At 40.9% G+C, this 14,388-nt stretch overlaps 1 protein-coding gene across 3 annotated transcripts in view; it reads right to left on the bottom strand.

Moving 5' to 3' along the window:
* IL12RB2 (interleukin 12 receptor subunit beta 2) overlaps positions 1-14,388 on the bottom strand; it is a 68,310-nt gene that overhangs the window by 32,482 nt on the left and 21,440 nt on the right. For all 3 annotated transcript variants that reach the window (XM_032494540.1, XM_032494541.1, XM_032494542.1), the window contains 2 exons: positions 13,998-14,148; positions 5,129-5,208 (listed from right to left, as the gene is read on the bottom strand). In XM_032494540.1, coding sequence (XP_032350431.1) covers positions 5,129-5,208; positions 13,998-14,148 — 231 coding nt within the window. The remainder of the gene's footprint in view (positions 1-5,128; positions 5,209-13,997; positions 14,149-14,388) is intronic.

The following is a 14,388-nucleotide window of genomic DNA, read 5'->3' as shown; positions in this document are numbered from 1 at the left end:
GAGGGGAGCTGTTTATCAAAATGAATTACTTCATTTAACAAGTGAATATAAAACACCCAATCTTTTCCCCACTTTTGGAACCAGGAGTGTCCCTCACTCTCTTCTGTCTTGCTTGTCAAGGCTGGGGAGCCTTGTTGTCCACTATCGGGGTGAGCCATGCAGCCCTCGACATGGGGCTCTTCTGACCCGAGATGGGCTGTGCTCTGGAGGGTGAGCTCTTAGCCACTGCACCACACTGGCACTTAGTAGACACACCAGTTGTCTAAGACATAGTAGGAAAAAAAGAATGTAAAATAATGCATTAGTAATTTTTCAATTGATTCCATTTGAAATGATAACATTCCAGATATATTTGTGTCAAGTAAAATCTACCACTAAAATTAATTTCACCTGTTTCTTTTTACCCTCTACGATGTGGCTACGAGGTTTAAATTATGCACATGGCTTGCATCTGTGCTTGCTTTGTATTTCTGTGGGCTAGAGCTTCACTGTGTGACCCTTCACATGCCAAAGCCATGTCCCCAGGGGGTCTCCTGCCAAATGTTCTTCCACCCTTGTCCTGACTACCTTGTTCTTCTGGAGCCAGCTCCAGTATTACCTTCTGAAAGGTCCTCTCTGATTCCTCACCTTTTTCCCAGCTCTCTTGGGCAAGCCTGGCCATCATCCCCTTCCACTGAACCTTGAACTCCTCCTGAACATCTGAGTGCCCCTACCACCCTCACTGCTATCTCTGTCCATCTGCTGGACTGTGATCTCAAGAACGTGGAGTCTGGATTTGGCTTGCTCACTTCCACATTCCCAGCATGCGGCACGGTGTCCAGGTCTAAAGAGGGGCTTTCATGTGTTTGTTTGAATGAATAATTGAATGAATGAATGAGTGAATGAAGGGAGTGAATTCAGCTTTGTCTGCACACAGATATTTCTCTCCCACACCCCTGGCCTCACCACCATTTCAGAAAGTTTGTGATTTGCTATGATCAAGACACTGAGAGGACTCTAAAGAAATTGACAGAGGAAACTGGAAAGGTTAATGTCTTTTTAACCCGTTGTCATATCTTTTCATACGTCATCTACATATATATTCAAGGTGATTTTCTTCTTAAAGGACAGAAGCTGTATTAACTGAAGGAAAAAGTGCATTGGAATCACAAGTTGAAATGCTTGATCAAGGCAAAGGAAACAATACGAAACTGCAGAAAAGGAGATGATAGACGGAAACTGACAGAAAGAAGTGGTAACTCCCCCTGCGAAGGGCTCTAACACAGCCCTGGGGCTGCTGGTGACAAGGCAAGGTTTTCTCCCTGTTACTGCATTTACTGTTTTAACAGCAGCCAGTTGTTTTTGCTTTATTTATAGATTAGGTTCTGCTTTTTTGCTTCAACATAGCAAGTATTTTTTTCTGTTAAAAGCAGCTATGGCAAAAGAAAAAAAAATAGTATAGGGTATTTTTGAGGAAATGGAGCTTTTAGGAGGACCAAGGTGTGGGAAAATGAGTAACTATGTGAGAACCAGACAACAAAGGCCTTCTTCACCCGCAGCACATGCACATTTGTAGACACACACGTACATTCACACCCCCTGCACACACTTCCACACTCTCACCCATTCACACTCACCACCAGGGCGATTCACACATTGGACTCCAACACCCAATGTGATGGTGTCAGGAGGTGGGCGCCCTAGGGGCTGATCAGGTCATGAGGGTGGAGCCCCCATGGATGGGGTTAGTGCCCTCTAAGAGACCCAGAGCGGTGTCTTGCCCCTCGTCACATGACCGTGTGAGGACACAAGGAGAAGTCTGAGACCCAGAAGAGGGTTCTCGCCCGACCATGCTGGTGCCCTGATCTTAGACGGCCGGCCTTCAGAACTGTGAGAAATTGATCTGTGTTATTTAGAAGCCACCCAGTCTAAGGTACTTTATTACCAAGCCTGAACTAAGACCTTCACATACATACACAACCTATACGCCCTCACACTCACACCCACTCATGTCCCTCACACACATATTGCCCTCACACACCACTCCACACGCCCACACTCACACAGCACCACCTCCCCAGGCGCAGGGGCTGTGCCCATTCAGCACGAGTGGTTCCCCTCTAGTGTAAACATCCTACAAAAATGAAAGGTCATCTCATATTTCCCCCGCTGCCAGAGAAACAGGCTCTCTCTGTGTTCACAAGCTGACGGGGTTTTACCTGGGGCTTCCTTTGGTGCTAAGACCTGAAATCCCCCTTGGCTGTGGCGGGGTGTCCCTCTCATCGGGTTTCCCAGTATTGATCAGAGTAAAAAAAGAAAAATTACCCACTGCACGCATGTCTTTGCTTCCGTTCCCCGGGGAGGTCTGACTGGGGCCCCACCACAAAGCATCTGATCTGGCTGCATCTTTTCTTTCTCGTCTGAGGTTGAGGTGGGTTCCTCATGTCATAGCGCTGCCCTATCAGCTCTCAAGCCTGCCTGAGGGAGGCAAGAGGAATCCCCAGTCGCTCGAATGGGAGAGGGGTGGTTCCAAACAGAAGGGCAGTGATTCCTGCCCAGGAAAGGCTCCCAGCAGCAAGCACCACATTACAGAAATCTTCTCGTGGGAAATCACTTCCCCTCCCTGGACCTCAGTTTCCGTTTTTGTAAGATGAGTGTTGAACTGCATGCTGGTTAAATCCCCTTTGGCTCTAGAGGTGTGGGATTGATGGCTCTGGGGTCCAGAGCACGACTGTCATCTCAGTAACTCCACTCGGGCTTTAATTCCCACTCCCAGGTGGGTGGCCCGTTTAGAGCCACTGGATGCGAAGCCCAGGATTCGACAGAAAAGGACTAAGTCCTGTAATGACCCTGTAAGACGGAAGACTGGATCCAACTTTCCTTTCTCAATAAGGACAACACTGAAGGTTTTGAAGGTACCCTGTCAGGACCACCATCTGGCACAAGGCTGTAGAAGCTTCTAGTATTTACATTTTGGTTTCTTAGTCAAACTGACTTACTCAAATCAGTTCCAGTCCAAAGCATCCTTCTTGGGCCCACAGTTCTGGCTCTACAAAAGGAAAGATTTTCTTACAATAAGAGACGCCATTGTGGCACGGGCTGCCCATGTAGTGGCGCTCTCCCCATCCCAGAAGGTCCCAGCAGGGACACTTGTCTGTCCCAGCTGGAGTGGGAGCAATACTCATGAGAGAAAGGGTGCACTATAAGAGCTTTAAAGCCCCTCTGAATTCCAAGACGTCATTTTAGAACCTAAGCTCTGTGAGGATTAAGGACAAGATCAAGATGAGCAGCAGAGAGGAATGCGCACAGTGCAAGTTCGCTAAGCATCGCCGGTGGCTAACAGTTATTCTAACTTTGCTCTGATGCTGGCTTCAGAGGACCATGCTCATGCCTGTTCTAAATTCTCTTTGGGACAGTGAGAAACACACAGGCATGGCACTGGGTGTGTTGCTTTCACTATTAGGTTAAAAATCACAACATAGTACCATTTAATTTTTCCTTGGTGGCCCCAGTGATTTTTGGGGGTTTGAGTCTTTTCATTTACTGGGCCCCACAATGGTCTTGTCAGTTCTGCAGATACCAGGATCATTACCCTCATTCTACTGAGAGAAACCCTGGGGCAGAGAGGAGTGAAATGGGACCAGAACAGTGTGTCTTTTTGGATAACTGTAAAGGACATGTGGGGAGGAGGGATCTTAATGGGAGGAGGAATTTTGGTTTCAACTAGTCACTTACTTGTGAAAACGAAAACCAGCAGCCAGGAATTGAGCTGGGTTTTTCTATAATATTCACAAGTTAAGGCTGCTTTAAATGTCTTGCTTTAAGAATAATCTTGCTCTTAGAAATGCTTTATTTTAAAATAAATGTTAAGCTGCAGTTTTAGTTTCAAAGTGAAGAATTTGATTATGACTCACAAAGCTATTTATAGTAGTCCCGTCTTTTACCAGACATTTTGTGTATGAGAGAGAAAGGGAAAGAGGGAGAAAGAGCTCATTTCTTAAAACTGAATAAGATTAAATTATCAAAACGGACCATGCTGACCCCCCGAATCAGAGGACTTTATATTTATTACCTTGACTCTTCTGGTTTCACGCTCATCAGCTTCAAAGTTACAAAACTGTTTATTTACTCTTAACTGGAAGAGGTATTGTAAAAGGGACGTAGGTTTGGGGAAATAATAAAACCTCTTCTTATGAGTATGCCAATCAGCAGCTCAATTCAAATAGTATTTTCCTGGGACAAAAATGAGTCATAATGTTGCAGAAAGAGCTCTGGATGGAATTCCAGTCCCAGCTCTGCACTCAGTAGTTGGGGGACTTTGGGAAGAACTTCCTCCTTCTGACACTCAGCTTTTTCAAGTGTTAAGGGGGGATACTAGTGCGTACCTGTCAGGGTTTCTGTAAGGATCAGATGACATGACGATGACAGCTGTCAGCACTTTGTAAACTTTGACACTCTGTGATAACGTTAGGGCCTCACTGTTTTCTGGAAGGTTACTCGGTTTACCATTATTCTACTACTATTCCTGAGAAAGGACCGCTTTCTATTGCTATTTCTATTATTTTCTACTATTATTAATATTCCTGAGGTAGAGCAGCTAGCTTTCTTTCCACCCTCTTTCTTTTCAATGAAAATATATTTCACAGAAAATATATTCCTCAATATCCACAGCCACAGCTTGCCCGTCTTTAATTTCCCCAGAAGTGAGTGAGTGGCGTGGTCACTGCTGGGCATATTGCAGGACGGAGGGGTGGGCAGCGAGGAGACAAGAGTCAGAAGAGATGGTGCAGGGTGTGGGGTCAGAGGGCCGACATGCTTGGGGACGAGAGGGGACCCTGATCACACTGGAAGTGGCCAAGGGAAAGATGTAATCGTGTGGAGGCAGGAACTCAGCCTCAGCTCTCTCCTTCGTCTGGCAAAAGTAAATGACACGAAGTATTATGAGGATCTGGCTGAGAAGAGGAGCTCCAGCTGAGTCTCTGAAGCTTCACATCAAAGCCACTGTGGAAATAGAAGCTTTTTCTGGCCTTGAAACCTATCATTCAATATGTAATTCTCTTCATATGTCAATTATATCCATAAAAATGAAATGAAACAAAAACCCAAACATATAATTCTCCTGATTTTTAAATGGATACCGAAAACTCACCTTCCAGAAAAGAGAAATCTGTTGTCTATTGTAGTCAATTTGCTGTTTCACGTACCAGACATCTAACGTCCCAGCAGGCTCTGTTTTAAAGAGGAAAAACCAGAGTTTCATATATATATATATATATATATATATATACACTATAAAAACTTTAAAAGTCAATTGGTTATAAATGATTCTGGGAGACTAGGATTACAGAATAATTTCAATTTTGTTTGTGCCCCAGAACTTTCCCTTTTTCCTCTGTTAAATAACAAACATGTGTACCTTTGGCCACAGAAGTCAGAAAAGGCAAGGTTACTTTAGAAAAAAATTGTAAAAAATAATGAGGAGGAAATTAGATTCTTAACGTTCTCTTAAAACATGTATTAGTAAAATAAACTCAAAGAAAATATGTGTGGTTACTTCTCTTCTATTAGAATTCAGAAAGAATTCTTAACAGAAAAAGAGACACACACCATAAGGGAAACATTTTTGATCCGGTAAAAATACAAATGATAAACTTTGTGTTCATCTCCATTCCTGAGCTTATCATGTTGTGGTATAATTATTTGGTTTTATGATCATTAGATCATAATTTACTTGAAAGGAAAGCCTATCTCATTGATCTTAATATTCCTCATGCCTAGCAAAGTGCTTAGAATGAAACAGGATCCCAATAACTCTTTGTTAAATGACGAATGAGCTAATGAACAAATCAGGCAATATTATCTACTTGATGCTGAAACAGATGCTGAACCGGTAGAGGAAAAAACTGTCAAATCCATAAGACATTGGTCAAATATGACCTAATTTAATTTGAGAAAGTCAATAAAATGTACCTGAAAAGAAAATGAATAATCCACTCCTGTGTGCAAGACTGCACAGTGGTGGCTATATATCATTATGCATTTGTCAAAACCCATAGAATGTACAACATTAAGAGTGAACCTTGATGTAAACTATGGAGTTTGGTTGATTAAATAAATTAAAAAATAACCAAAAAAAAAAAAAAAAGACAGTGTGTATGCGCACCTGTGAGTGGGTGAAGTAGTTTTTATCTCTTCCACTGTCAGATTTGTTTTGATTTACAGCCAGGGTGCAATCAACAGAAAAAAACCCTGAAAACAGGCTTCAACTGCACCAGTGTGACTTGTGTAACAGTGACACTTAGAGTGTATTGGGGTGAGGCTAGGCTGGAGCTCCTTCTGGAGCAGCAACTTCCATTTAACCTGGAAATTTTCAGAAAACCAAATCCCACCTAGACAGCAGAAGACAAGCATCCAGGGAGGGGAGAAGAGAAAGAAGAAAAAGGAGGGAGCACATGTGCCACCACATATTATGAGCAGGTCCCATGTGGGCCATTCACGCTTACATCTCATGTCCTTCCCAGCCCTGTGACGTACACAGCTTCAATGCAGCGGTTAAACTGTAAGTTCCAGGGCCAGACCACCTGTGGGCAAATCCCAGCTCTGTGATCTTGAACAAATGCTAACCACATCCTTAAGCCACTTTCCTCCTCTGTCAAATGAGGATCCTAAATCTATACATCAGATGGGGCTGCTGGGAGAATATAAATGAATGGAGGAGTGCTGACAGCTGGTAAGCACTCAGTAAATTCAGCTGCTGTGTTTTCTTCATTTGAAAACTGAAGTGCCCAGAAGTTAAAGAACTTGTTCAAGGTTCCAGAACTAATCACGGGACAAGCCAGGCTTTTCACATACCTCTGTTCTACCGAGTAGCCCGTGGTCTTCACTCTGCAGCACGCAGTTGCCCGGCTCTGCAAAGGCTTATGATTTCTTTATAATATTTACATCCTCCATCACACACCACTCTTTTGTGTTCTAAACTCTTCCTTTGTCACTTCCTCTTCCTGCCTCTCTCACCCTCATCTTTTTTTTTTTATTTCTAAACATTCACTTCTTTTCTTCTTCTCTTCCCACCAGTGGTAGTATTTACCCTTGCAGTGAGGACTTAGAGGTAAGAAATGTTTACAGAAGACATTCTGAAAGTGCTCTCAGTCCTTCAGGGGTATGAAGAGTGACCAAGGAGTCAATCTCAGGACTTTTTTCTTTTAGTCTAGATGCAGAAAGGAAAAAACAAACAAACAAACACAGAAGCAACAGAAGGAGAGGGAACCTGACATTTGTTAACCACCTGCCATGTGCCAGGTAGTATTTGGACATTTTAAATGCATTATCTTACTTAATCCTCACACAATGCAGAGGGTGCATATGATGATGACACCTGTTTCGCAGCTGAGGACAAGGAGGCCTAAAAAGGTTAAATGATTTACAAAAACTGTGGAGCTGGTAACGGCAAAGCTGAGAGCTGAGCCCAGGTCTCACTGTCTCCAAAGACCCTGCTCTTCCATGACAGTTCACCATGTTGAGCAAAGATCTGAACACTCAACGAGATAGATAATCCAGACACTGACTATATAATTGGGATTTGGAAATGTAAGTGTGCTCAGTGTCAAAGCCAGCTGACATGTTTCATGGTAATAAATGCCTTCACTTAATTTATATTGGTAAGAAATTTAAAAGGAACACTCATTGTCTCATTGCCTCCCATTGCCTCTACAACCGACCAGATTATTACAGAGCTAAGAATCAAATTCTAGAAACATATTCTCTTTAAAGGATAAACTGCAAGTGAAGCTGAAATTTTAATGGCTGCCCACCTGCAGTGTAAGCCTCTATGGGAGAGAAATCATTAGCTGAATCTGTATGAGTTTCAAAGTGTAAAACTTCATGACCAGGAATGTCAAACCACTGCTGCTTAAAGCAATGTAAGGGCTAATATTAGAGAGAATCTTTGACATGCAACTGTAACAAAATCAGTGAAAGTCCTAACCTCAGTGATATCTAATGAAAGACAGATAAAACTACTATAAGCGGGTGAGAAAAGGAAAGTCAAAGGCCAATATGTCCAAGTGATAAGAAAAAAAAGATGGGTGCCAATTATTAAAAATACAAACATCAAGAAACGGAAGTTGGTTTTCCTGAGATGAAAGCACCTCCTTTGTAAAGAGAAAAATTGTGGGTTAAAGAGGAGGGAGTCACCAATATGAAAAAAGAGGTCAAGACAACCTAAATTAATCAGAAGATGGGCCTAACTGACCTAAACGACCCCCAAAGTTCTTTTAACTCTAAATCCCAAGATTGCAGAATTCTATGAAATAGTATGGATGGTAAATAAATCAAGACCAAGCCATGTGCTGCTTCTGAGATTAGCATCCACATCAGAAGCCAAGGCAGGTGCAAGGCATGGACAAGAGCAACTGAATTACAAGTGGAAAGCAGTCCCTCCACAGAATTTTTAGCAGGCAGTGGAGCAGAGTAGAAAGATCTCCAAGGACAGTGGAAACGGAGAATTTAACACGAAGTAAATATGGAAACGGCATATCTTGAGAGATTTCAAGTAGTGGACTAAATTAAACATGTGAGAATATTTTGGCCCAAACTATGCTCCAAACAGGGCAAGACAGAAATAAGTTATTCACCACCTTGGTGTCCACTCCTTGGGCTGTGATACATTTATCTAAAATCTAGTTTCGAATAACTCAACTCAAACAGATCTTACAAACGCCTGCTTCATTAAACAAGTTTTTAGTGGTAGGCTCTTGCCTTCAGACATTACCACCTGTTATGTCTCCATAGGAAGCCCTACACAGACTCCTCCATCCCTCCTCCTCTTTGAGACTGTCAACACTGGGTTCACTCTCTCTCTCTCTACTTCTTTCTGTCACTATTCTTGGTGGCTCTTCACACACATGGGTGTTCCTTCCCAGTGGCTGGTCCTGTCAGTCCCTCTGCCTGCTCACTTCCAATGAGCTGATTCTCTCAACTGATACCTTTGCCTCACACTTCACTGAGCAAAAAGAAGCAATCAGACAGGGATTCCCTAGTCTTTCCACCATGGAAACTTTTCAGTGTCCCCATCAACTCCCTAACACAGCATCCCGACTGATTTTACTGTGTATGAAGCATCCCCACTTCCATCCAAGTCCAACCCCCTAACTTGAGTTCTGGATCCCACCTTCTTGCTTTATCAAGAACTTCTCTCCCACCTTTATCCCTACTTCTTGTATTGTTAATTTCTCCCTGTCTGCTGGGCCCTTATCATCACCTTACAAATGCACTGTATTATCCCTGATCCTGAAAACAAAAATAAGGAATTTCTTAATACCATGTCCTACTCCAGCTACTGCCCAACATCTCTGCTCCCTTCATGGAACTTCATGAAGAGTTGTGAACTGTCACTGTCTTCAATTTCTCACCTCACCTTCACTCTCTACCAGTGGCAACTGAGAGTCTGTCCCCAGTACTCTACTGAGGCTGCTCCTGGTTGGTCATGAATGCTGGTTTGACAAATCTATTGGTCACTTCTGTAGCCTTATTTCATTGGACTTACTGGTAGTATTTGACATAGGAGGTCATACGTTACTTTTTTTTTAAGAAACCTTTTAACATCTAGATCACAAGTGAAGAACTTGCTTCTTAATAGAAGCAGGGATGTTCCACTCGTAGTAAAAATCAATGGAGGCATTGTGTTAGAGAGTGCTGATGGGAAAAACAAAGTGAGTTGCAAAAGATTACACACAGTATATAATTTTGGTTAAGCTCAAAAGCAAGCAAAACTAATCACTGTTTAGAGGCACATACTTCTGAGAGCTATGAGAGAAGTATGAGGACGATGTAAGGACACAACCCAGGACAGTGGTTACTCTGGGGAAGTATGACTGGGCTAAGACTATATTGGCAGTTCTATAGCATTTAAGTTGAATGGCTGGATTCTTAGTGTTCATTTTGTTGCTATGCTTGGTAATGGCACAGTAGCTCAAACTAGGATAGTGATAGTGGCAACGGAAAGAACAAACAGATTCTGAACATGTTTAGGAGAGTCAATTGCTGATATGAGGGGATGGGAGAAAGGAGAATTTAAGAATAATTCCTCAACTTTTGACTTGAATATCCAGGAAGATTATGGGGTCATTTACCAAGATAGGAAAGACTGAAACAGAGGCATTTTGGAAACACTTTGTTTTGGAGAAAAAAATAGAAGTATCTGTTTAGGCCATGTGAAGTTTGGGATGTCTGCTGACATCTAAGTGAAGATAAGGAATAGGTGATTGGAACACAAACCTGAAGTTGTGGCGAGAGTCCAGGACAGAAATTATATTCTTTCTATCTCTCTATCTACCTACCTAGCTATCTAGTTTTAGAGGCAGCTGAGGCCAGCTGGGAATGAGGTCAGCTGGGAAAAGAAGGGGGCCCAGCATAAAGCCCTACAGATTGAGACTGAGAAGAGAAAGACAGCCAGCAAAAGAGACCAAGAATAACTGGCCAACAGGGTAGAATAAAAACCAGGAACGTGAGATTTCACAGAATTCAAGAGAATCAAGTATTTTCAGGAGGAAATAGCTCCTTACTCCTACTGCAAAGACCTTGGAGGTCATATATTCCAGACAGAGGAAGGCCACAAGATTCCCCTTGGATTCTGCATCTTTTCTTGGTGTCATCTCCTCCAGATATCTTTTCTGATGTTCCAAGACAGACTATAAGTCCTTGAGTCTGAGGATCTGACTGGCTATCATTATGTCTGAGCAGCTGGTATAGTTTCTGATACACATACATTCCTCACAGACCATCCAGAGAAGCATGTTTTTTTCCATTGGTTTCTGCTGGGCTTCCTGGAAAGCATTTCTTCCGACTGGGGTAATCACCAACTTGTCAGATAATTAAGCCTAGGCATTTACTTTCTCCAGGGTAGGTGCTAGGCTTAGAAGAGACCACAAGAAGAAAAGAGGGTAGGGACTCTTACTGGATATCAAACATAATATTCCTCTAGTGAAAATGTCTGTAGGTACATCCCTTGAGAAAAGTAAAGAACCACTCATTTTCATTTCCTCAAGCCTTAGGCAAAAAGACACAAGTATGATACTTTCAGGTCTAGCTAATTTAAAAGTCACCAAACTATGGTCCATGGGTCAAATCTGACTCACTTCCCAGGATAATAACAATAATAAACTAATAATAATGATTTTCACATTTTTAAATGGTTGGAAACAAATCAAAAGAAAAATCACCTTTAGTTACATGAAAATTTTATAAAATTCAAATTTCAGTGTGCAAAAATAAAATTTTGGACAAAGCTTTGTCTTTGTATTTGTATACTGTCGATGACTGACTGCATGCAATAAAAGCAAATTTTAGCAGTTGTGACAGAGAGCACATGGTTTGCCAAGCTGAAAATACTTACTATCTGGACCTTTATAGAAATTGTTACAGAAATTAGCTTCTAAGCTAGACTTACCATCTTGCTTCCTAACCAAGCTGGTACAATAACTTCTAGTATTTAATTGTTCACGTCTAACCTTTCCTAGCAATATTTCAAAATCCCAAATGAATGAATACTTGCCTAGCTTCTCAATATGAGGAGGGGTGGCTGCAGCTGGTAACCCTGCATCTTCTCGCTCTTTGGGGAGCTCTCAGCAACCACCCATGCCAGCACCATGATGGGAGGGAGGTCTGCTCTTTACCGCTCAGGCACTTGTATGAGGATTTAACACTTCTTTTATTAACTGTCCACAGTTGAGTTCAGCAAGACCAAACATATAAATAAGACTTTGAAAAAGGACGAATGAACAGACAGAAACACCTAATTGGTAATACAGCGCTAAGGAATAGCTCACTCATCTTTATTTTGGACTTTCCTCCTGGGTGTTCGAGGTGGTGAGGGATCATCTTCCCCCAACACCTGGGAATATTCTCAGGCATTTCTGGACACCATGCAGCCCAAAGTTTTCCCACTAGAAGCAAAACATGATTGCTCGCTTCCCAGTATCAGGCTCATGTTTGATGGATACTGATTGCTGGACCGTCCTCCTAAACACAGGGCAGTGATTTCTTTCCTCCTACCCCTTACTTTGTGGTCATTTTAAAAGTGTTTTTCATGGAGGATCATGATAGGGGTTGAATTTAATGACACAGGAAGGGGCCACATGGAGTAAATACTGCCCTCATTCTCTGCTGGCATGCTATAAAAAAACTGCACCTAATCTACTGGGAGATAACATATTGTTGTGTTTTGAGTGGCAAGGGCTGCAAAGAAAGCACTCTATCATAAGATCATTCAGTTTTAGTGAGTAAATTTAGAAAAAAAAGCTTACTAGTATGTTTTTAAACGCCAAGTTACATATGAGTACACATCTCAAGGGTTAAAAGGAAGAAGTGTTAAAAAAATTTCACACCTTTTAGGTTGACATCAGTTGGTGTTTCATACAGAAACTGATGACAGAAACAGTGGTAAGAGGTGAAAACCATAGAGCTTAGAGTAAGAGAAAAGAGATCTTACAACAACCCACAGAAAGATCAAACACAAAAAAGGGAGATTCAGGCACAGAAAGGAAGCCAGCAGAGCTTGGTAAGCGTGGTGTATCTCAGAGTATGGGTTTCTATCTTTATGAATGCCTGTAATCACTCTGAATAAGCCAGCTTCCTTGGTTCCATTCATAACAATCCACGAGTTCATAGCCATCACAAGTCACTGCGCTCATTGTTATGATGGTGGTTTATTTTATAGGATATGAGAAAGTTACCATCCCAGCCTGCCTTAAAGGGTTTTTAATTCAAGTAGATAAATACTTAATAAAAAAAAAAAAAGAAGGAAAGAAAAACATTTTCACACATCTCTAAACAGGTCATTATCAAGTGTGAGCAAAAATGATAGGAATTTACAAGCCCAGAGTTTCCCCAGTTTATAGTTTAGCTTAATGTGATATAACTTAAAAATGTCTCAGCCTATTTACTACCTTGGACTTGGACATAAAATACAGCCCATTTTCAAGAATTTTATCTGCACTATGTATAAACAAAATCTAATCCATGAGGTATTCTAGAAAAGGCATTACTTTTTCAAGTGTAATAAAAGGATAATAAGAGTAAGCTCTGGATTATAAAAATGACACACATTTAAATAGAGAGTAAGTGGCTCAACATTAATTTAAGAGATTTTTATCATAAAATAAGATGAATTCATTATAATTTGTTGAATGAATTCATTTTTAAACTTCTTTTGAAAATGGAGAAATGTAATTAGTATAAGAAGAAAGGAAAAATATGCAGTTATTCCATAATTTATATATTAATTATCTATTTTATTAATAGTTTAGATCCTTGAAAGTCATTTGAGAAGTGTTAAAGTGTCATCAGTTACCAGAAATCACTATTAGCTCACAGGAGATGAATATAACTTAAATCATGAGGCTAGTTTACATGCACACATATCTATAAATTTCACAAATATTAGTTTTCTCACATTAATGCTTCAAAATCTCCAGGTAATAAAGCAATGGATTATACACCAATTATTTTTCCTTTGAGATAAATTTACAGAAATTATGAAGTTGTATCCTGTATCATAACTGAATGCTTTGAAAACTATCTACCTTTTGTCAAGCTTTTAGTATGGCTTATAAGATCATATTAATATTCATAGAATCCAAAAGGTAAAATTATCAAAGTTTAATTATAAAGGAATGAAATTACTGGTTATAGCTTTGCGGAATAAGAGTGCGTTCCTGTAAGTGAAACAGAAATAAGAGAGAGAAACATTACTGAGGCATAAGCTTGCAACCAACATGACAACATGTGGCAAACAGGAATAAGACTTACCTAATGTTAAAAATTTCCTAGCAGTATAAACGTATCTCCCTAGAAGCTTTAATACTTCAGTCAATGTCAAAGTGAGCTTGTTAATTAATCCACTCATAGTTTTTGATTCAGTATCAGTACTTTAGAAATTCTATTCCAAGGACATAATTGCATCTTCCTCTCTCTCCTGTCTTTCCTCCCCTCCCCGCCCTCCCCTTTTTTTTGACACATACCTTCTTCTGGTGTTTGTGCTCTCAGTGGTTCACTCCAATCACTCCAACTACCTTTATAAAGATGTGGCTTAGAGGAAATCTGAAATTCATATTCTGTAAAGGGTTTCAGATCCAGCAAATCATGTCTTCCTTTGGCATTTGTAGCATTAACCTTGAACCCAACAAGATTTAAAAAGGCACCGGTTAATACTAGATTAATTTAAATAAAAGATAAGACAACTAGACTAGATAGCCCTTCTTATTTTTCAAATCTGTCATTCAATGAGAAGAAATATCAGTGACTGGTCTACTTAATACACATGATGTTAATCTGAAACAATGCTTCTCATTAAAAAACAAAACCAAAAAATTCCTGGGACTAAGAACCCATCTATATGGATTCCAAGGGGAA

Source organism: Camelus ferus, chromosome 13 (assembly GCF_009834535.1).
Source record: "Camelus ferus isolate YT-003-E chromosome 13, BCGSAC_Cfer_1.0, whole genome shotgun sequence".
In the NCBI taxonomy this organism is placed as follows: Eukaryota; Metazoa; Chordata; class Mammalia; order Artiodactyla; family Camelidae; genus Camelus; species Camelus ferus.
This window is presented reverse-complemented; position numbering and strand designations above follow the sequence as displayed.